Consider the following 22,783-nt stretch of genomic DNA (forward strand, 5'->3'; position numbering starts at 1 on the left):
GGGAGCTGGCTCCCGGTGGATGCGCTGCAGCAGTGGGATTACAGATAACGCGGAACTGGGATGAATTCGTTTTGCCGGGGCAGGCGAGGGGGGGGGCGCCGGCAGAGCTGGCCCCCCCCCCCCCCCCCGGCACCTGCGGTGGGAGGGCGCCGTGCCCGGGCGGCAGAGCGGGGACCGGGCACAGGCGGCCGTGCCACCCTGGGCGAGGATCGCTTCTGACGGCGGCGGGGCTGTCGCTCGCCGTATGACAGCCGGGCTCCGCGGGGCCGCCTCAGGCGGGGGGCTCCTGCTGAGCGGCGGCAGGAAAAGGCCGTTTCCCTCCGCGCCCCGGACCGCTCCCGGTGCGGCGGCAGCGCTTTGTTTCCGGCAGCGGGAAGAAGGCGCCCCGCTGCCCCAGTGCCCCCCCCGGGCCTGCGGGCCGCGCCCGGACAGGTGCCGCACGGCCCGGCCGCGGCGAGGCTGGCGGCCCCCCCCCGGCTCCAGCTGATGGCTGCCGGGCCGAGGCGCTGAGAAGCGGAGGCCGGCCCGCGCTCTCCGCCCGGTTTCCGGCGAGCGGCGCCGCCGGCCTGGCCCGGCCGGGCTCCTCCCTCCTTCCCCGGCGGCTCGGCGCTCCCGCCGCCTCCAGGTGGGGCGGGCCCCGGCGCGGCAGCCCTCAGGCCGCGGTCGCTCCCCGCGGCGGGGGCCGGGACGGGGTGTGGCGGTGCCGCCCGCCCCGCTCCGCTCCCCGCGGGTGTGAAGGAGGGGCGCAGCCCTCCCCCGGCGGCCGCCTTTCCCCCGCGGAGCCTGGTGGGGCCGGGCCGTGCGCGCTGCCCCCGCCCCGCACAGCCGCCAGCCGCCGCGGCGGCATGAGGATTAAGGCCGTCGGCGAGCGCGTAACGGGAGAAGCGGCCGGTCCCATGGGCCGCGGGGCTCCCCGGGGCCGGCGGCTCTGAGCTGAGGTGAGGCGCCCGCCGCGGCTTCAGGGCGGGGGGTCGGGCGGGGGGCGCTGCGGGCCTGGCGCCGGGTCCCGGCGGCCGGGTCCAGTCCGGAGCGGGCTGGGTGCCGGGCGCCTTCCCGAGGGGACAGCGCCGGATGGGGAGCCGGCCGCCGCAGCGCTGCCGTGGGTTTGAGCTGGGCTGCGGGGCGGTGGGATCCGCCCTAGTTCCCCTAGACCCCGCGGTGCGGTCCCCCCGGGACCCCCCCCGTCCCTACGGTGGGATCCCCCCGTCCCCGCGGGTTGTGCTACTGGGAACGGGGAGCGCTTCCGTGCGGGGATCCCCGCATCCCGGCGGGGCCGAGGCGCTCCCGGGCAGCCGGAGGGAGGCTGCTCCCCTCGCCGGGCGGTTCTCGGGAAGCAGGGCTGCTGCGAGGAGCCGCCCTCGGCAGGATGTGTTTGACTCCGCTTTCCTTTCCCCCCCCCCCCCCCCCAGGTTTCTGCACTTGGGAAATCTGAAGCAGTTCTCCTCAAACCAAACAGGTAAAACGACTTGTGTCGTAGGAATATTGCTAAGGGCTTCGGTTTGCAAGCAAGCATGCAAATTCTGGCAAATTATAATGCCAAAAAAGGTCTTTTAGATACAGGCCATCCCTTTTTTTTTTTTTTTTTTTTTTTCTCACGAAGTTTAATGGTTCAAAGCAGGGGTGCCTGGCGAGGGGGCTGTGTTATCAGAAAGGTATCCAGTCTGCTTTAGAGTATGTAGGTGTGTGGGGGCCCATAATTAAGTATATAACTCAGTATTCAAAGTTTCCTTATCATGGTGTTAACTACTAAAAACAAGAAGCCTTGAAACCAACTGGAGTTTGACCATTTATCTGTGACCGCATAGCTAATGATTAGTTTCTCCCAAAGTGGAGAATGTATTATACTTACTTTTAAACTAAAATTCCTCTGCTTCTCACCCCTCCCCCCCAACACTTCTACATTTTCTTCCTGCTGACTGCATGTTATATGCTCTATACTTAGTTTCCACATCTGAACTCTCAGGATCTCTTGGGATTTAGCTAAAGTAAACACACCCATTTTAGTTTGACTGTGAGTTGGTGGTTCATAATAACCGTCAATGACTAATGATTCAAAGATAATCTTGAGGCTGTACAGTCTAGTCTTTTAGTGAAAGTTTACTTTTCATGGGAAAAAGAAACCACCCCAGAAATAAAAGTACATATTCTTTGAGTACGTGACTCACTTTGGCTGAATGATGTCTTGTATACTTGAAATGTGCTATGCTGCAAATACGTTGTGTCTTTTTTTTTTTTTTTTTTTTTTTTATAAATCCAGAGCTCATAGGTTGCCATGTTCATGTTGCTTGTATTTGGATTGCTACTGGGAGAAATTCTGGCAAATTCCCAAGCTGCAAACGTTACTGAACTCAAAAGCATTCGAGAAGAGCCATTATATAGCTACAAAGCTATCAATTTACCAGATGAGCATATTCCGTATTTTCTACACAATAATCAGCATATTGCTGGCATCTGTAAGCAGGACTCTCATTGCCCATATAAAGTAAGTTTGCTTTTTTTTTCGGTTCGTTTCTTCAAATGTGATGTTGGGGTGGTTTGTTCTTGGAGTCATAGCAGTTAAAGGTGGTGATGAATTGGTCTCTTTACCAATTAGTCAGTTCCACTGGGAATTGGAATTGTTGCTTTTGAAGCAGTTGTACAGGCCTCTTCCTGGATCTGATGTCGTCACAGGACTGGATTTTTAACATACTGTTTTGCAAGATTTTTATACCCTCTCTTCTAGTTATTACAGACTTGAAATGATGATCTTAATCTGAATGACTTGCACACATGAAAGGCGTTTGAACGAAGTGCAGTTAGTAATTTCTAGGCCTGTGATTTTTAGCATGCTGTAGTACTTTTGTTGAAGTGTCAAGAGTATAGGCAAATCAATGAAAAACTGATTTAATCTTATCCTGTGGTTGCACTTAATTCGCTCACCCGAAGCAGGGACAGTGAACCGCAGGATCCGTGCTGCATGTGGCTGGGGAGCAATTCTACGGTCTTCGGCTGGAGCTGCTTTGTAGAGCTGGGGGTGGGAGCTATGCTCCCCTTCTCTGGCTTTCTGCAACACTGCAGAAGCCAGTGCTTCTAAAGTCTGCGTGGGAGCAGTGGTACACTCGGCCTGGATCAGATGTGTTAAAGACAAAGATAATGTTGCTGCGCATGTGTGTCCTCTTTGAAGCCTCTGTTGTGCATGAAGAATCTGGGTGTTGTTTCTGAAACTCTTATTTGAAAACAGATCAGACCAAAAGCCTTTTGTGCAAGATTTATTAGCAAGAGGTAGTTTATGAGCTCACAACTAACTTGTCTCCCATTTTGCTGTTGCATAACTTGATTCAGTTATTCTGTGTTACAGAAATACTTGAAGAAGCTAAAATCCTGCTGGGGTTATGAGAAATCTTGCAAATCAGATTACAGGTTCAGTTACCCAGTGTGTGATTATGTTGAAACTGGATGGTAAGTTTCATTGTATAGATTAAAGTATGTTAAAAAAAAAGTATACTGCTCACTTTCGTATTAGCTGTGAATTTAACATTATTGTGATATCTAGAGTTTAAAGGATGATTCTTTGTGGTTATATGTGCATATATTTATATGTATGTGATGGAGATATATGTGTGTATTTATACATAACATACATCTTCCAACATGATTTTAAAAATTTAACTTTTTAAGGAAGAAAACACAGTTTGAAATCCTTCCTGCCATAATGTTTTCATTATTCTGATTTAGCCTTGAATTCAGATTCCTAAAATAACTGGATTTCCTTTCTTAGCTTTAAAAACAGAAGAAAAAAAAGTTTTTTAAAAATAATACCCTTTTACAGTAGAATAGCTTTAATTTTTCATTGATGTTTTCACTTAACATGTAGCTGATAAGTTGCTTCCTGTTTTTCATCTTAAATGTCAATAAAAAACTGTCTGGCTCTTCTGTTCCGCTTTCAGTGGGAAAAATGTTATCCGTTAAAAGTTTTTACTAGAATTGAGCAACGGACCTTGATATTTTTTTCCCCTCTCTCCTGCATACATCAGGGCAAGTGACATTGAGACAGCCCAACAGATATTCTGGAAACAAGCTGACTTCGGTTACATTCAAGAGAGGCTCAATGAAATGAAAACCCATTGTAAGCCTGCAGCAAGAGTAGGTATTTCTGATAAATACAATACTTTTCACTTGTTTTTAAATGTGATTTTTCTTATTGATGAAGTCTTATTTGTTCTTTTCTTAACAGGGAGATTCATCTCTGACCTGTTCTCAGTATCTCCAGCATTGCAGAGCAACAAACTTGTACATTGATTTACGAACTGTAAAGAGAAACCATGACAGGTCTCTGATTTGCTTGTGTTATAGTAAAACCAAAGGATAGCGGGGAAAAGGACTTCAGAGTTTGTTTTACAAAGCTGGTGTGCTTGTTGCCGTGGGCTTTACTGTTGACCAGAGACATGTTGCTGAAGTCCTGTTGAGATCTACACCTCTTGATTACTCTCTGCTGCTGCTGTCAGCAGTACAGGTTATTTAAAAACAGAAGCTCTTGGTTTTATGAAATGATGATGGGTGATTGAAATCCTCCCTTCTGATGAAAGAGAGGAAGACTTTTCTGTGTCATCAGTCTCATCCTTTCTGTGCCTTCAGTCACATCCTTCCTTGATCAGATGATGTGCAAAGCAGAATTGGTTTTGTATGAGGCACGGAGAAGACCTTTCCTATTCCAGGTGCCTTCATATCAGAACCAGGAATTGCATTTTTAGATACGGTGAGACTGAAGAGAGATCTGATCCGGGATCTTCCATACCCCAAATTAAAATGCTACATAGTGGAAAACCGGGTAAAAAAACTTGTACCACTGATGCTGGCATCACTCGTTTTTCATTCTGCCTTCTCTTTCAAGTTAGTGTCTTGGGCACATGGCCTGATAAGAGCTGGTTCATGACTGTGATGCTGACACCCTTCAGAATGGGTTTTGTCATCTTTTCAGTCTGTCCTAAGAGCTAATTTAGACAGTGCTTTTAGTTGGCAATTTGATTTCATGAAGCCTGTTCTTGCACTTCATGCTTCGCATGTAATACAATAATTTTATATAACTAACTGGGTTGTGGAATCTGAGGTGGATTTTGGTGAGAATTGTTGTTAGAACCAACCAAACAAAAAAACCCCAACCACCAACTAATGATGCTCCTGTAAGTATAATTGTGTAGCAAAATCTAACCAAATTACTCATTTGGGTGTGTGAAAATGATTCCTAATAACATTCTGTGTGGATTACTGCTGTTTTCTAAATTGATGTGTAGAACTCCAAGGACACCGCTGTATTTGGGAATTGTGGGAAATGTTTGATTTATACTAAAGAAAATACTTAGGTTTTAAATATGTACAAAGTACATTGCTGCATTGAGACTAACCAGCACTAGCTCAAGTATGTAATTGAAATTGCAAAGCATTTGTAGCACAGTTGCACAAAAGCTGATAGACTTTTACTAATTTGCATTAGGTTCAAAGAAGACTTTTTCCAGAAGGGGGAAATTGGAGGTCATTGCACCCTCGATGTTCAAGGATTTTTGGCTGAAGGTCAGCGCAAGAGCCCGCTGCAGTCTTGGTAAGAATCACTTGTCAAGGCTGCTTCCAAGTTCACTTACTGATTGTTTTTTATTTTTTTCTTTGGCATTAGCAGCTTTGTGTAGGGGATTTCATGCTGAGGAGATAGTTGCTCCTTGCTGAGGTCAATTTGAGAGTTCATAGTAGATACTTCAGGTAATTATGTCTATGCAGAATGTTCTGAACTATGCTGTCTGTAGTAATTGTCCTGCCTAATTTAGAGCAGCAAAAGATCTGAAATGTCTTGTGAAGTTCTAACACTTAGATGTTTTGTGGACAAGATGTTGGTTCTACACCTAGTCTGCCTGTAGGAGGAGACAGTTGTTTTGTTGTGAAATGCCTTGGAGTTTGCACTTGTCTGCTAGTTCACACAGTCCTTGGTGATGCTGGGGCCAGTGCAGCACCTGAACTGGATACACTCACGTGGTGTTCCCAGGGAGCCTGTGTTTGGAACGTGGAATGGGCGACAGTCTACAGGCTGAGTAGGCAGTGCAGAGGGTGGTTTATGGTAGCTGGTTAAGTGTCACAGGTTACATGTTGGCACTTCAAAGCTGCATTGCCATTAATTGATGAAACTTGAAGGATTTGGAGCCATTAAGGTCCATATTAAAAATTAAGTTTTGTGCTTTCCTCATGTCTTCATTTCTGCCCCCCCCCCCCCCTCATTTTGCATTGATGGTCAATTTCAGTTAAGAATACCTGCAGAGGAGAAAAAGACTTTTCTTCTTTACCTGCTATTGTCATCTCAACTGCTCATCCTTGTTTAGATCAGGAGTAATAAATACTGCATCTACATTCATTATTCTGACCAAAGCAACGGAGATATTGCTGAAGTGTCTTTGGCAATGCAGATCAAGTTGGATAGACCCACAGATCTAGGCTCTAAGGCTCTTTGTTACATCTCCTCTGCCTTGATTTGTAGATCAAAGATGCTGTTTGCTCCTGAGATCAAAGGTGGTGTTTAACCTCTTGAAGCTCATAACCTGAAGAATCTTCCATTACAATTTCAAATCATTGCCAAGACTCTGCCAGCTTTCAGCAGTGCTGTTAAATCAAATGGACTGAGTGAACACTTACTAAGTTTAAACAAATGTACTTCATACATCTAAAGTGTGATAATGTTGTATGATTGAATCTTTATAGGTTTGCAGAACTCCAGACATTTACTGCATTAGACTTCAAGCCCCTAGAAGAAGAGAAGTGTGATGTTGTTGTTGAAAAGCCAACATACTTCATGAAATTAGATGCAGGTAATTGTTATCCTTAGTTTTTTTCATCCTGCAGTACTGCAGTAAAAAAAGCCTGTATCCAACTTGCCCATCTGCGTTATGCCTTTGTGATTGTCAAGTTCACCTGTAGAAATAATGATTTTTTTAAAAAAAGGGTGTGACTTTTTAATTCCTTTTTTCCCTATAGTTCCATTGATGAACTTGGAAACTTAAATTTAAAACTCTTACATTTTCCCACAGATGATTAAAAAATAAATCAGAAAAATTTCCTGCCACTTGTCGTGCACATTCATTCTCTTGACTGTGTTTTTCCAGTCTTTGACTTTGTGCCAAAGACACTTCTGTACAGTGTGTTTGATTTTGGCTGTGTTTCTAGATGTCCGGTTTCATACCGTGAAACACAAGGTATGGGTGTCTTGTAGTAAGTGCTCAGTAGTTGAGGGCTCATTGTGTATTGAAGAAGTGGTATTCAAAGAGGGGCAGCACCAAGCATCTTTAGAAATCAGCCAGTGGTATCTGGCCCTTTTTGAAGTTCATCAGTCTTTTTGTTCATGCAGCATATTTTGCAGACAAATGTTAATGAAGGAGGGTGTTCAGGATGTAGACATACAAACAAGCTGCTGCACGGGAAGCTGTGGTTTAAACTGGATAGTTGTCTGCAGCATTCTGACCCTGTGATACTGCAACTGTAAACTGGATTACCCCTCTTCCCCTGCAGGCTAGTAGCTTGTATTTTAAGCAGAGTTGTTGCAGGCCCCTGAACAGTTATTGTGGGAGAGTTGCTGTGCTGTCAACTTGTACCTTTGAGCAGGGTGGTCTAGTGGCTCAGGAGGTGATTTTTGTGCGGCTCCTTTGTTTTAGGGGAGGTGTGGGAAGATTGCTGTTTTAGCAGTACAGGAAGCCTGGCAGCTCGTTCCTGTCGTGACAGCTCTTTTTGGTCAGAAGCTTTGAAACAGGGGCTGTGTGCACATGGTTCAAAAATTTGAATCTGGTCCTCACTAGCAAGAAAACTGGGCTACGTTCCTTCCTTTGTTTCATGGAAATTTTTTATGCACCGTGGTCTTAAGGTATTAGCTTAAGGAACCAAGAATGAACAAGAACACTCTGAGAAAAAACCTACGGAATTGCTTGGGCTTTGGCTCATGTGCAAGTACAAGTTCTGTCTTGCAGTCCTGCAGACAGAGCTTCCCTTAACCCAAATAAAGCAGAACTAAGATCAGTGCCCAAGGCCTGTTTTTAGCGTTTCCTGTATGTCTAGCTATTGTTAAAGTGGTAGTTGCTTTCATATGCATCAGGAAGCAGCTGCAGACTGTAAAGAGAAATAGCATGTGAAGCTTATTTTTATTTTTTTTCTTACACTGTCTTTTTGGCTGCTCTTCTAATTTCTTTGAACTTTTTAAAAACATGTTTTACTTCAGATTTCTTACCTTGATTCCTTCCCTATAAAGGTTTGCTTTTTTTAGGGTGTATAAGAAGTATTCAGTCAGAAGCAGGGGAAAACTAATATAAAAGCAGCATACTACTAAGGAAAAAATGCACGAACCAATAAAAAGTGCGGAGAGTAATTTGGTGTTTTGCTAACTATTCTTTCTTTCTCAGGTGTTAATATGTACCATCACTTCTGTGATTTCGTCAATCTTTATATTACACAGCACATCAATAATTCCTTCAGTACTGATGTCAACATAGTCATGTGGGACACTGTAAGTCTGCTTTTAACATATTTATAATTAGTTGTGTTTCTTCTTTGTAGAGACTCTGAAGTGTTTAGTAGCCAATCCTTAGCTTTCTTGTGGGCTTAGCCGTGTGGAACTGATAAGTTTTTGGATCCTGTTAATACAGACGTGCGAGCAATAGTTCGGGAACAGGTTTTCTACAACAAACCATGTGCTGTTTGAATTCTACTCCCATAGCTCATCTTTGTGAGTACATAATTATGTCTTTTTTTGGTGTGATATCAAAAAAAGCATGATCTGTATTTCTAATATTTAGTATTTCAACATGTTATGCTGTTTTCTGTAGTCTTTTTTTTCTCTGAGAATATGAAAGGAGATTTACTCAAAACTGTTTCTTCTGTATTTAAAAGGACATGCAGCCTTGCATGTTTCTAAATCAGCAATGTGCAGCCTGTAATAAAGAAAACTACATGAAATCCTTAAATGTATCTGTCAAAAGTGGGTCTAATACTTAATTCCTTTAAATAGCCTTCTTGCAGTTCCTTCTCTCAATCACCTCTTAGAATGCTGTGACACGTGCAAAACATCTTTTTAAGTTGAGCTCTTTCTGCTGTACTGCTGAGTTGAAACCATGACTGTGTTTAAGTGTAATAATTAGTTTTACTGGCCAGTGTTTAAGTTGTGTAGGAGAGCCTTAAACTAAATAATGAAAACCTAAGCAATTTGTAGTATGCCAGATAACATATAATCAAGTCCAGAAATAACACAGTTCTTGACTATGACGTTGTCCCACTCCTATCTTGTTCTCATACAATTCTGAGTTTTCTAGGACAACTAATGTTCAATAGAGAACTGCAAATATCCTCTGCTTGCTATTTAATGAGAAGCCTCTTTGGCTAGAAGAGACCCTTTTTTTTTTTTTTTTTTTAGTTCTTTTACACTTTGAAAGCTAAAATAAATGCACCTGCCAGATAAGCAAGCTCTCTAGATGCTATACAGGGACCTGTTAATCCAGCTCTGATGGTTTCCTGTAAAATCAGTTGTCAGACAGCATTGGAAATTACTTTGAAAAGCAACTCTTTGTCTTCTATCGCATTGTTGAATCAAATAATTCGTTCAAATGTACCATTCAAAGTAAGTACTGTCACAGTACGGTCGTTCTAAATGAACCTGAACTGCTCGGACAGCTTGAGTTCATGACCATGTACAACCAGGTGATGGCACCAACTAACTGCTGATGAGCTCTGTGCTGATTGAAAGATGGACGTGAGCTCATCCCTCTTCCTTGATGTAATTAATTTGGCCATACTTTCTAGGTACTGTAGAATCAGTGCACTGCTCTTATTAAACAGTAATGCCCTTAGATGTAGGTTAAGCAAAGCAGAAGATGAGCAGGGAATCCACTGGGTGTTAATTTGCAGACTGTCTCTGCAAATGGAGGAGAGCAACGTTTATAAAGCGCTTTCAAGGAAAGCAGATAGGGTTACAAAATAGTACTTTCAGCTTTGAAGATCAGTTCTCTGCTTCTGACCTGGAAGTGCAGTTCTCGTAATACAGATGGCCAGAAAGTAGAATGGATTGTAAAATTCCTGAAAACTTAACGGCAAAGGACAGGGAAGGAAGTGCCTCTTCAATTGAAGGAAATCTGGTGCCCTTTAGCTTCTTTTACACTTCACTAGATATCTGCTGGTTTCTGTGTTCGTTTGTAGTCTTATTCCCAAATTTCTTGTTGAGAATGTTTCCACATAACTTTCCAAGCAGCCTGAAACAGCTCCAGAGTTGAAAGGAAGCTTTAATTGAGAATCGGCACCAGGGCTACTGAGGTCATGTTTAATTACATTCAGAGAGCAAGAGCTCTTTGCCCTCTGTGTAGGAAATGTTACAAATTTGAAGGCAAGAGCCCCTGCTGCTAGGCCAGTGTTGTAGGGAGTACATGGTTCTTCAAGCATTCCACGGAGTTTTGTTGCGAAGGGGCAAGTTTTATGCTGCCTTGTAGAGAAACTTATTGGTAGCTTGTCGGAGTAATGCAAAACATAGTTTCCTGGCTGTTTCTTCCATCAAATTGGATTATTGCCTTCAGTTTGTGATACATGTGCAATATGCCAGTGACTATCCCAAAACAGAGGCAAATGTGAAACAGGCTTGTTGTGGCTTTTTACTTCAAACATTACTGCTGCGCTTGAATTCCCAGGTGGCTTTTTTAGTCTTGGGAGTAGAGGTTCATGCCTTCTGCCATCCCTGTGTTTCTGTTACTTCAAATTTAACTTGTGTTCTGTTGTCTCTGGCAGAAGTAGAAGGTAGTCTTTTCTCCTAATTCAGAAATTCTAATCTACTGCTGAAGAACTTGTCTAGATTGCTAATTTATAGAACTGTGTTTTTGAAAATTAACTACCTGACAGGTACTTTGAGTTGACTGTCATTGTAAACGCAGGGTTAGGTGTTCTGTAATGTCTGTGTTCTGTGCGAGGCTGTCTTAGGTCCTGTGGTGGTGATGCACATAAAAATTGTGTATTAAAACTTGTATACAGCACTTGTAAAGCATGAAAAGAGTTTTTGTATGCGTTTATGTAATCATTATGCCCTTGTGTTTTTTTTCCTTTCCTCCTAGAGCTCTTATGGCTACGGTGACCTGTTCAGTGAGACGTGGAAGGCATTTACTGACTATGAAATAATACACTTGAAAACCTTTGACTCCAAAAGGGTATGAAATTTTATATTTTGTTTTTAATTCATAGTTACTAGGTAGTGAGTATGACAGCTTCTCAAGCTGCTTGTGGGTATGGGTGTTTCAGAGGAAAGCATGTTTAATTTGCGTAATAAGAATTTTCTGCCTTACAAACGAGACAGAGCTGTAACCAAATTCTGTGGCATGTCTATGGTTTATATAGATTGACCTAACTCTTTTTGTCTTCTGAGTGGTGGTATTTATGTATTGGTTTCACTTCTGCAGGACCCATTACTGAAGTTAAGGGTTTTCAAATGATACTGTCTTTCTAAATCTTCTGATTCCTACTGAGGTGCTCATCTTCCCCTGCAACTGTTAGTATACCTGCTGCTTGTTATTAAAAGAATTTTTACTCCAACCCATAAATGTAACCTTTCATTTAGAGCTCATTTTAGTTTCTTAAATCCCTTTAAAGTCTGTCTTAAACTCTCTACTCTCTAACTGATTTTCCTCTTATTTAGTTCATGTTTGTTCTGGTTTTGTTTTTGTTTTTTTTTACCTCTTCCTACACTTGTGCTGTAGCATCCTAAGTGAGAGCTTTTTTGGGATCAGGATTGTCTTTGTTCTGTTCATTTGCACAGTCAAGGAACTGAGGACGCTCTTGGCAAGAGCGTGTAATTGCTAGCTCATTATAAGCAGATCCCACTGAATGAGCAGGGGATGTGTCAGCTGTCAGTGGAAGGTAGCAGCACAGTGTAACTTCTTGTGATCTTTCTTTACAGGTATGCTTTAAAGAAGCAGTCTTCTCATTACTGCCTCGAATGCGATATGGCTTGTTTTATAACACACCATTGGTGAGTCCTTTTTTTCCATCCACTGTGTTAACTACATACATGTGTGACAGTATAAAACCTGAGGTAATGAATCTTTCAAGTATCTAGCTGAGTTATCATGAAATGTACTGCGTTGAAGGTCTGTGCAATCCCGAATGAAATGATCTTCCATAAAGATCAGGATTTTGAAGTTACTTTAGGTGTTGATAGTAACTGATTATGTGCAATCTCCTATGTCACAGCTCATGAGATGCATATTATCCCTCTTTAATGGGTGGGCACTGTGAACTTACCGATATTTTTGCAGAGCACAAGAGCTCGTACACTGACAGACTTTCCCGAGGGTATTAGCTCATGCATTCAGGCTGTAACACTTTAGAGAGAGTTATATTTCTTTCTAAATGAAAGTGCCACTTGTGTCACAGTGAATAGCGACATGCTTAGCACAATGCATGATACTAGGCTTTTTTTCCATAAGAATGGCAAAAGACTGATCACAAAGAGAGGTTTTCTGAGCAAAATAACTTTGTATTAACAGCTGCTTTTTTTTCTAATTTCAGATATCTGGCTGTCGTGGTACGGGGCTATTTAGAGCATTTTCTCAGCATGTGTTACACAGGTTAAATATCACACAAGAAGGACCCAAGGTATGATAACTAAACAAAATTGTAATACTGAACTGATGGCTCTTATTAGAGAAACAGCATTAGCAAGCTGGACCCAGTGGGGAATAAGAGCATATCATGCGCTTTTTGTCCTTGCCTGTGTTGCTTGGGATTGTTTTTCCAGTAAGTCAGCCTGTTCTATAAAAGGTCTTCAGCAAACATTTGTGTATGTTTGTGAAAGATACCCTCATGTCTTATTTCCATAGGACAGACTTTAGAGCATCCTCCTTCCAAGCCTAGGATCTCTTCCCTGTCTCCATTCTCTGTGCTCCAGGCCTTTGTGTCCTTCCTAGTTAAGCAAGGTACATGGCACGTGGTCCCTTCTGGAGCAGGCTGACAAGGTGCTGTCCTTGGGCCCAGCAGAGGGGATCCCACAGAGCAATGCAGTGGGCTTGTTCTTTATCAGCCCTCTTGGGTACCGTTGAGCCCAGATCAGAGAAGGAAATGGTTGAGCCTGGTCCTTCCGACCCTTGCCCGGTACTGTCTGTCTGGCCCTGGGCTTCTCTCTTGTACACACTGGTAGTTTTTGCAAATTGTTGCAGAGGCTGCATTGATGGATAAGGCAGTTCTGGGCTTCTTGAAGTATTTGCTAGAGAGTAGCCTACATATTATCGCTGAGGGGCACACATCCAAAGCACTGCACAGGCATTTAGTTACGCTTCTCCTGCTGACACTAATGGGAGTCATGCAGTTAAATCTCTTTATTTCACTTGGAACACTTACCCCTGTGAGTACAATTAATTTAAAGAGGTAAAAGGAGGAACTGTTATAGAAGTAAAATATTTTTTTTCCAAGGATCTTGTGCACAAGGCATCCTGAAAGCTGCCTTCCTACATTCAAAACCTGCCAAATAATGTGTAATACAAAGGCTTTTTTTTTGTACTGAACAACATAAATCTTTCAGAAAATGTTTTATTCTTTGTTAATAGTCAGACCTTCACAAAGTTTTTGACACTTAATCTCTTGGGAAATATGATGTGAATTTTAAGGTGGTTACATCATCTATTACATGGAGAAGGAATATATTTAGTTGCTCAGATAATTGCCAAAGTAAATATGGAAGTGTTTGGGGGTTTTTTTGTGAGATCTGCCTCATAGCTAATACACTGGTGCTTTTTTCTTTTCAGGATGGGAAAATTCGAGTCACAATACTTGCACGCAGTACAGATTACCGGAAAATATTAAACCAGAATGAGGTGTGGCCCTTTCTGTTTTCAGAACAAATTTATCAGAAGTTAAATTTTGCTTGTGGAATTGATTCTTTGCTTTTTCCAGCTACAGCCAAGACATCTATCTGCTGGCAAATCTTGGACAAATATGTTTAATGCTAATATTAATTTCTTCTAATATGTCTTCTACCCAGTTTTCGTTTCTGTCCACCAGACACTGAACCTTGCTGCCCTTTTTAAATATCCAGCAGAAGACTACAGATGTAATACTAAAAGTATTTCCTCTTAACAGGCACTGCAGAGCTTCTGATAAAATTAGGGTTTTTTGCTTTCAGATGATCTATTTTATTTATAGTATCCCTAGCACTGAAGCCTCTAACAAAAACCTGTTACGCTTGCAGATTAAAATGCATAAGCTATTGTGTCTGAGTATGTGTCTTCAAAACTTCATGAATTTTCATATTCAGTCACATTTTCAAATTGTGCAACTTGGTGGACTTGCAGTGTAGCTTGTCTTGTGGTAAAACAATAATATCTAGTGTTTTCAAACCTGTCTTCATTCATAGCTCATAGTGCCTGACAAAAATGAATTGGTGTTATCATCCCCACCTTATGTAGGGAGAAACTGGGGCTGCTTTGGTGCAATAGCTCAGTGGCAGAATAGAGAGTGTGCAGGTGGCTAGATTTGTGCCTTATCTGCTAGGCTGTCCACAGTGCATGCCTACACACCGCTACATGTAGTGTGTTTTCTGATAATGAGTATATGGCAGAAAGGGAAAAGTTAACCTTATCTTTACTGCTCTTTTGTAAAAGAAAATACATAGCTTCTCCCTCTACTGTTGGCTTATGGATTGGAGACTTACAAAAAGCCCATTTAGGTGAGAAGCCTAGGCTCTAACCCGGTTCCCCTTCTCATGGGAGTAGGAGTCTGACCTTCTAAGGAATTCTTGAAAATCCTTCTTGCTACCAATTTGCTTTTTTAGGTATTGGAATATCTTTTGGAAATCCAACCACATTTTTTTCTCTATTCCTGGCAAAACTACTAGTTTAAGTGGTTTAGGATTGGGTCCTGGCACATTTAAAGGTCAACAGTAGCCTCTGAGAGTGAAGGCGAATCTCCTCTCTAGGGGTGCTCTGCCAGGAATGACGTATGTATCTCGTGTGGGAAGGCACAAAAGGAGGGGAACTGCTCCTTTGTGTGGCAGCGACAGCATGTTCTGTCTACTCGTCGTAATTCCTGGTGGGGAGGAGGAGTGTGTAAAGTGGTCAGGAGAGCAAGGGAGGAATTAATGGAAGGAGGACACCAAGTCATTGTCTTTTTATATTTCTCCTTAGCTTGTGAATGCTTTGAAAACAGTATCGACATTGGAGGTCAGAGTGGTAGACTACAAATACAAGTACGTAAGTTGATAGAAGAAACTAGTGTGATCTTACGCTGCCTGTTGCTGGTGAAAGCCGTTTGCAGGCAACGCTGTGTATGCCTTGATGTGTAACCTTTGCAAAATCCAAGAACTGTTAAGAAAGTAAGGATGTTACTGAGGGAGTGGTGGTGAGCTAGTTAAGCGCTCCCATCCTATGATGCATTACTTAGGAATGAATCTCTAGAGTTAGTAGGCTCAGGTTAAAGCTAATGTATGATGAACAAGTTTTGAAATCACTTTTCTTTTTGTTTTGTCCTCTCTCCCAAAACCAGCTGTGTTTCCATCACCCTTTTGGTTTTGCTAATGCTCTGCACTAACTGTGGGTCAACAGGGATTTCTCTTGTATGATGCTAGTGTCTTATTTTATATGACCCTTAGTTTAATAGTGAATAATAGCTTATTTGCTGCTCTGGTGGCCCCCGAAGACTCCACTGGAAGTCAATTTGTGGTGCCCAGATGTACTAAGCACTGTGCCAGTAAGACACAGCTTGAAGAAAAGAAGTTTCCAAGTGGTGTACGCCTGTGCCAAATGGTAACAGCTCCCATCTACTCAGTGTTGCTGCCATGGATCATGCAGGAAGAGTGAGAAACTGAAGCAGCAGCAAGAGATCAGTGTTTTGACCAAAGCAGAGACAGCATGAGGAAGTTAAGAGTTGCTTCAGATTCCCTTGTTGGTGAAAGCACTTGAGCAGTCTAATAACAGAAAAGTGAGTGGATACTGAAAGCTTGACCAAGTGGTACTTGCACAATTCCTGTGCTTGTCAACTGTTTGCAGTACCATCCAGCATTACAGATTTCCAAAGCTATCCTGCAGCGTTGCTGTCGTCATAGGCAGAAGGGTTTCCCTGGTGTCTGCCCTTGTAGCAGTTCAAGCACTTTAAACTTTCTTATTGCAGTTTAAGCCAGTTTCTTTCTGCTCTGTTCCAAATAGTCTGAGAGGACGTTTTTCTCTTCTTTTTCAATGTATGAACTGTTCATACGCAAATGAAACCTGCTGTAATTTCCCTTTCCAGTTGTCTGTCTTCTCTTACATTTAAGTGTTTTTAGTCCATTCTTCCCTTTTGTGCTCGGGGAACACCTGATAATTTAATTAATACTTTTATTTGGAGCTTACAGTCAGAGGATAGGAGAGAGTGACAGTTCCAGGAGCTGAAAAAAGTCTGCTCTCCTTATTTCTGCTTGATGCTCTATGCATAAGTTCAGGTTGGATATCTCCATCTTTAGGCAGGAATTGTATACTTCTACATTATGTAAAGAACAGTAGAACAGTTTAGGTCTTTTATGTTGGTGGTTGGGTTGTTTTTTTTTTTTTTAATGATGATTTTTTTTTAAAGGGGATTTGTGGTTTTTTGTTGTTTTTTTTTTTTTTTTTAAAGGCAAGTTACTCCCCCCCCCCCCCAAAAAAAAAAAAACAAAAAAACCAAAACAACAAAACCAACCCCAAAAAAACCCAAACCAAAAACACCCAAAAATTTAACTGGGGGAAAAAAATATGAATTTTTTGGATCAGACTCTTGTGAAGTTTTGAAACCTGTCTGCATTTCTTTTAATTCCATGCTGAGTTATTGTTGGCTGCAGCATTTGTGATTCTTAGTATTGTTCCCTGAAAAAATCAATTCTCCCTTTCAGTGTTCCCTTAAGTTAATTTTGTGCTTTTCTACATGTAGCTGATTCTTGCTGAGATGGATAGGCATGCCAGATCACCATTTTGTTGTGTTGTCTGTAGGGAACTTGAATTTTCAGAGCAATTGAGAATCACCCACAATTCTGATATATTCATTGGGATGCATGGAGCTGGACTTACCCATCTGCTCTTTCTACCAGACTGGGCTGTTGTTTTTGAACTGTAAGTCTGTTTCTCTTTTCCCTCTATTATACTCACAACTGCTCACATCTGTTCTTACGGGTTAATGAAGCACTCGCCCTTGCTAGTGTTTGACTATGAACGTTTGTCTTGCATCCTCATCTAGACCTCATTTTTGGTAGCCTTCTTTTCTGGGAATCAAAAATGAGGAAGCTTTCTTTATAAAGTACAGTGTCGCTACATCATACAAGTTTAGCCTGTGATTTCTTAAGATGCTGTGGTACAAATAAAATGCAGCCTCGGCAACAATTGCTTGGGGAAAATAGCAAAAAAACAAGAAAGCCTCACTGGTCAGATTCTGCCTGGTGAGTGAGATCTAACAGTATTTTGGCAATCCAAGGGAATTGATTAGATAAAGTGTGTGCCCAGGGTGTTTAAGATCCCCCTGAAGGTTTTTGTACTCCTTTCTGCGCCTAGGACATGAGCACCAGCTTGCTGGCCAAGCTCAGCTATGTGTCATTCTGTTTTACCTGAATTTCTGTAGCAGCTTCCTTTTAAACACCAAGTATGGTTGTTAACAGACACTCCTATAGAACTAAACAAAAATGCAGAATGCTTGTCAGGAGAGCGCTGAATTCTCCATCCTGGGAAATTCTGCTTAAAGCCCCTGCTGTGGGAAGGCTAGGGAGCTGGTGCCTTGCAGCAGAATCTTGGCTTGAAAGTGTTTTGTCCAGTCTCCAAATAAGTTCAGAAACCTGGGGTTTTCTTACATGTCCAAGAGCTGCTGCAGCTGGACAGGGTTATGTCTGATGTGCAGATGTGCCTCAAACTGCCTCCCAGGGCGCGTGTTAAGAACAGATAGTTGCCCTTGTTTTCATTGGAGCAGAATTTGTCCATGGTTTCAGTGCCTTAGGACTGGACAGCAAACGTTTTGGCTTGCAGGTTTTTCCTGCTTCACTGGTAAACTTCAGTATAATCTCTGTAGGTAAATATGATTTTTGTGCCTGACCCTAGGTACAATTGTGAAGATGAACGTTGTTATCTGGATTTGGCAAGGCTGAGAGGCATTCACTACATCACTTGGCGAAAAAGGAATAAAGTATTCCCTCAGGATCAGGTAAAAATGGCCACTGCTGGAAAGGTGGGGTGCTCTAACTTGAAGCATTTAACAGTTAGTTTGCTTTACCTATCTATGTTCTGATATTTGAAATATGATTTTCATTCTTCAGACCAAATTAACTTCCCTGTTGTGATTAAGAAATCATTTGATGTTAATGGCTGAGGGAAGACGAGAAATGAAATTAATTGGCCATTAATCCAAGCCATCTATAGCCCTGCTGTTACGTGGTTACTTTTCTAACTCTTTTGCCTCAGAGCAGATCGGTGGATCAGATATAATGAATTAAAATGGCAGATGCTCATTTTTTTTCTTGCTTTTTGAATGGAAGATGGTTTGAAATTCTTTTCTGTCTAAAAGGCCTTATTTCATTCTTCTAGGGACACCACCCAACACTTGGAGAACATCCAAAATTTACAAACTACTCCTTTGATGTGGAAGAATTTATGTACTTGGTGCTTCTGGCTGCAAATCATGTTTCACAGCATTCCAAGTGGCCATTTAGGGTAAAACATGATGAATTCTGAATTAGACTTCTGACTGAAATATTATTTTTAAATAATGCTCCATAAAAATATTGTAACAACATAAAGCAAAATGCTGGTGTGAGATGTGTAAACCTCTACGAGGGAAATAACCCATTATTAATTTGTCAAATCACTTCTTAGCACCATACCTTATCTTTATAATCCCTCTTTAATTCCGGGAGTTTTTGATATGTAAAAGCTATTTTTCAGAACTCTCTTTGGGTTTTGCGCTGTATTTTTTGCATTACAAATTCTGAAATACTTGTCTTCATGCAAAGATATGTCCATGCATTTCACGTAAGATTTTTCTGGGGTAGATACTAATCTTGTAATAATTTATGCCTATTGTTATGTGAGGAAATGCTGGAGGATGGACAGTGTTACAGCCTCATTTCTCAGTATAGTCTTTCTGGGAATGAAATGGGTGTATCAGAGCTCCTCAGTTCCTCTTTTTAAGAAGCTAGATGCTTTTGTACGATAGTCCTGTACCTGTCAGTAAAAGTCTGAATAGGAATTACCTTCCTATTGTAAGACACTGCCCAGTATGTCACTGCAACATGATGCAGTGGTTCCAGGGTGGCTTGTTAGTTCCTTTCCGCCACCACCCGTGTCATTGCTGTGCTTGTCCCTGTGTTGTTTCTGTTTGAAGATTTTCCTTCGTAAAATAGTGGTTGTAAGAACAAAGTGGTTAAACAAGCTTTAACTTTTGTTGTTTGATTCAACAGACACTGCAAACTTGTATTTCAAGTTTTGAAAGTTTTCAAGTTAGAGAGCAGTGTCTTAACGTTTTTGCATTTAAATACAAACTTTGACTCTTCTCCGTGTCATTTTAAATTCTAATATATAACAAGTCTTCTCAGTAGGTTAGGTCATTCTTCTATCTCAAGGCAGGTAAATACTAGTGAATACTAAAAAACTCATGTAATCTGGGTGTTTCCTACTTTTCCACATAAATCAGCACTCTGCAATGGAAAACGTGAGCAAATTGGAATAAAACGAGTCTTTTTGAGGACGCTAAAGGGAACAGACTTCCAGATTTTTGTGGCAAATGATAAGATGTACAGGGTGTCTTTCAGTTGCAGCTGAAAGGAAATAGAGTTGTGAGAAACCCTTTTCTTGGAGTTATTAAAAGCCTAATCTGTTAATATTCTTGTTTTCTCAAAATATTGAAGAGTCAATCTAGAAAACTTTTGAAAATCCTTCCAAAGCCGGTAGCATAATTCACGGTTTTCAGTGAAGGAAATACTAAGCCAAAGGTGAGTTCTTTATGAAATTCCTCCTGGAGCTGACATGTTGGTGCTAGTGGGGAGGGGGGGGAAGGGAGCAGTTCTGTTGTCTTAAGTGGTGCAGGAGGATGTGTGGAAGAGTCAAGTTCAGTGAGATAAAAAAACAGAGTTCTGTGTTAAATTATGGAATTTTTTCAGAATGTATTCCCATGATAGGCTTTCAGTATAATCATACAGTCTCAGTGGCTTGAAGCAGAACATACGTTTGTATGCAAAAGCTGGACAGTTACAGTAAATGTAAACATTTCACTGGTATAATTGTAGATATTATTGACTTCCGTTCTCCAGCAGTCGTAGGCAATTTCACAGAGTGTAGGTACGTTTACTGACCTGCCTATACTGGTGAAGATGAGTTACTGTAAGGATAATTTTCATACAGATCTCTCATAACCTTAAGCAGTGTATAGGAAAAGCTAGATAGAGCTGATACCTTAATGTATCTGGTGCAATTCCTGGTGTAGTGGATTGGTTTACTGATGGATAAAACTGTTTAAAGAACCATACAAGCAAAATTGCACTTCTTGACAAAGGGGGGAAAAAACCCTCCAGAAATAGTTTCCTGTTTTTGTGTCTGTGTGTGTGTCGGGTTTTTTTTACCTTGCAGGATTTTTTAAGAAAAAAAAACCTGTAAAACTTAAGTCAATACAATGTCTGAGTTTGAATGAAACCAGCTCAAAATAAAGAAGACATTTAACTATGAACTGTGCTCAGATATTTGATAATGTTTTTAATAAAGTGTTAAATTTTTGGTCATAGTTTGCCAGGTTTTAGAGGCAAATTGATTTACTCTATTAACTGCATAGCATCATGCGTCTTCGCTTTTTCCTGCCACGACAACCTGAAGTTCTGAGGTCCAAACTGATACTCTAATTTACTTATCTGGGAATCATTCAGAGACAATCTTGCACTGATGGCTTTGTTGCCAGGCATTTTAAGGCTGGTTTGTGAAAACATTTGTGTATGTTTAATTTTGTGCGCTGCAGAGGATGTGTGCAAATGCAGGCATGTGCTTGAATCTGTACAGAAGGACCTAATGAGGAGCTTCTCTTTCAAGCTGTGTTAGGACTCATTAAAACAAGTGGTCGAACATACGCCTGAATGTGTGGAGGAGAGGCTGTGGGGACTTAATCCAAGGGCAAAATATCCTGCCAACATTCACCAGTTTCAGCACATTTGAGTGCCGTGTCAACAGTTGATAGCCAACACGTTCTTCAGCATTTATGGCTTAATGTAACTGGCATGAAGACACTGTTTTGGTTGATTAGCTTTACAAACAGTTGCAAAATCATCTTGGCAGCAGAAGGAGGTTCAGTTGGATTAATGGGATTTTGCCAATAAATCCTGAGAGAGAGTTTGGACAACAGCAAAGATTTGGCTCCTGACTTTCTTAAAGAGAGGATCTGGGCCATCTCTTTCTGCTCGGAGATGGGAATTTGAGGGAATCAGTGAGACTTTTGGGCTACTTGTTCTTTAGGCAGGGTATTGCTCTGGATTATATTGTCCTAGCAGGCTACAGCAATACTGTTCCTTGCTACTTCTGTGTGGGTTTTTGTTTTTGTTTTTAGTTTTGGGTTTTTTTTTTAATGGGTCTCTCCGGTTTACTTGTGTTTAACTGGCATGTTGGTGTCAGTGTGATGAATTTAGTTTTTGGACGTAATGGACGTTGCCAATCCTGAATGCTTACAGGATTGTCTGTGTTTCATGTACAATGTAAACTGAGAGGAGGATTTGAAATAAATAATTTATGGATGTACATGGTGTCTTTCCTTTTTACTTCAGAAGTCTTCAAAGTTGTATTTCCAATTTTTTTCTTTGTGAACTTCCGTGGAAGTTGGGTAAGTGTGAGAAATGGTTTGTAATGGTGGTGGAAACCGGGAGTATTAATCTTAAGAGGACAATTATAAATATTAAGGCAATACATTTTTGAAAGCAATTAAATAATAATGGAATTGCTTAATTTTTGCTGTTACTCTTACCAGTTGTATCGTTAATGAGATAATTCAGGGTTTAGAATGTCTCTTAATCTTTTTTTTTTTATTTAAGCAGGAGAGAAACTGAAGGAAATGTTCTCCTTGAGAGCTTTTTATCTGTTCAGAAGTGTGAAATGTGAGTGGATAATTTTCTTTGATTTCAACATTGAATAATTGTTTCAATTTGCAGTGTTTGCCTTGAAGTTGAGCTCTTACTTCCACACCTGAGCACACATTCCTCATGGATTGGGCTTTCTATCTGAAGTAAAAGCACTGCTTTTAAATACTCTTCTGGCTCTGGCCCTGAAATGGCTAAAGTAGTCTGGATCTTCATTATTCATTCATGGATTCTGATCATCCTTCTTGCATTTTGGTGTCTCCCCTCACAGTGTGGGTGTGAGGGTGCAAAGCCTGCAGCTACTGAAGCTACGGACCTAATATGAACGGGAGCTGCTCCTCCCACCTACGGACTCTGTCCGTCGGCTTGTGTGAGGGCTCTCGAACTCCTTTCAGCCAAGGTCAGCTGCCTTAGCAAAAGCCCACGGGGTTAAACTGTTTGCTACAGGCTTGTTCTTGCAGTGGTGTAAGGGATGGCTACGTGAGCCGCTCATCTGGTGCAGCAGTACCTCGAAGCAGGTAAATGGGTCTTGGTTGTAGTTGGGTTAACCTAGAAAAAACTAGAGCTGGAAGAAAATGACCAAGCCAATCTCTGTGAGCTCAGGACTGAAGTTTTAGTAACTCTGTGTTGGTGGCATTGAGCAGTTTATGGTAGGAGTATCTCAAATAGTGCAGCTGATAAAAGCATTTGGTGGAGGTGGGGAGGGAGATGCGCGGGGGGAATGAGAGG

The 22,783-nt window shown here is 41.8% G+C and overlaps 1 protein-coding gene across 1 annotated transcript; it reads left to right on the top strand.

The window, feature by feature from the left end:
* Positions 1 to 657: 657 nt before the first annotated feature.
* Positions 658 to 21,719, top strand: EOGT (EGF domain specific O-linked N-acetylglucosamine transferase). Its single transcript, XM_055805667.1, has 17 exons — positions 658 to 938; positions 1,410 to 1,456; positions 2,258 to 2,482; positions 3,338 to 3,438; positions 4,014 to 4,122; positions 4,214 to 4,308; positions 5,471 to 5,575; positions 6,718 to 6,824; positions 8,403 to 8,506; positions 11,088 to 11,180; positions 11,927 to 11,998; positions 12,538 to 12,624; positions 13,770 to 13,838; positions 15,147 to 15,208; positions 16,959 to 17,078; positions 18,051 to 18,153; positions 18,534 to 21,719. Exons 3-17 carry the CDS (start codon positions 2,273 to 2,275, stop codon positions 18,678 to 18,680), a joined length of 1,584 nt encoding a protein of 527 aa, XP_055661642.1. The 5' UTR covers positions 658 to 938; positions 1,410 to 1,456; positions 2,258 to 2,272; the 3' UTR covers positions 18,681 to 21,719.
* The last annotated feature ends 1,064 nt before the right edge of the window (positions 21,720 to 22,783 follow it).

This window comes from Falco peregrinus, chromosome 5 (assembly GCF_023634155.1).
Source record: "Falco peregrinus isolate bFalPer1 chromosome 5, bFalPer1.pri, whole genome shotgun sequence".
NCBI lineage: Eukaryota > Metazoa > Chordata > Aves > Falconiformes > Falconidae > Falco > Falco peregrinus.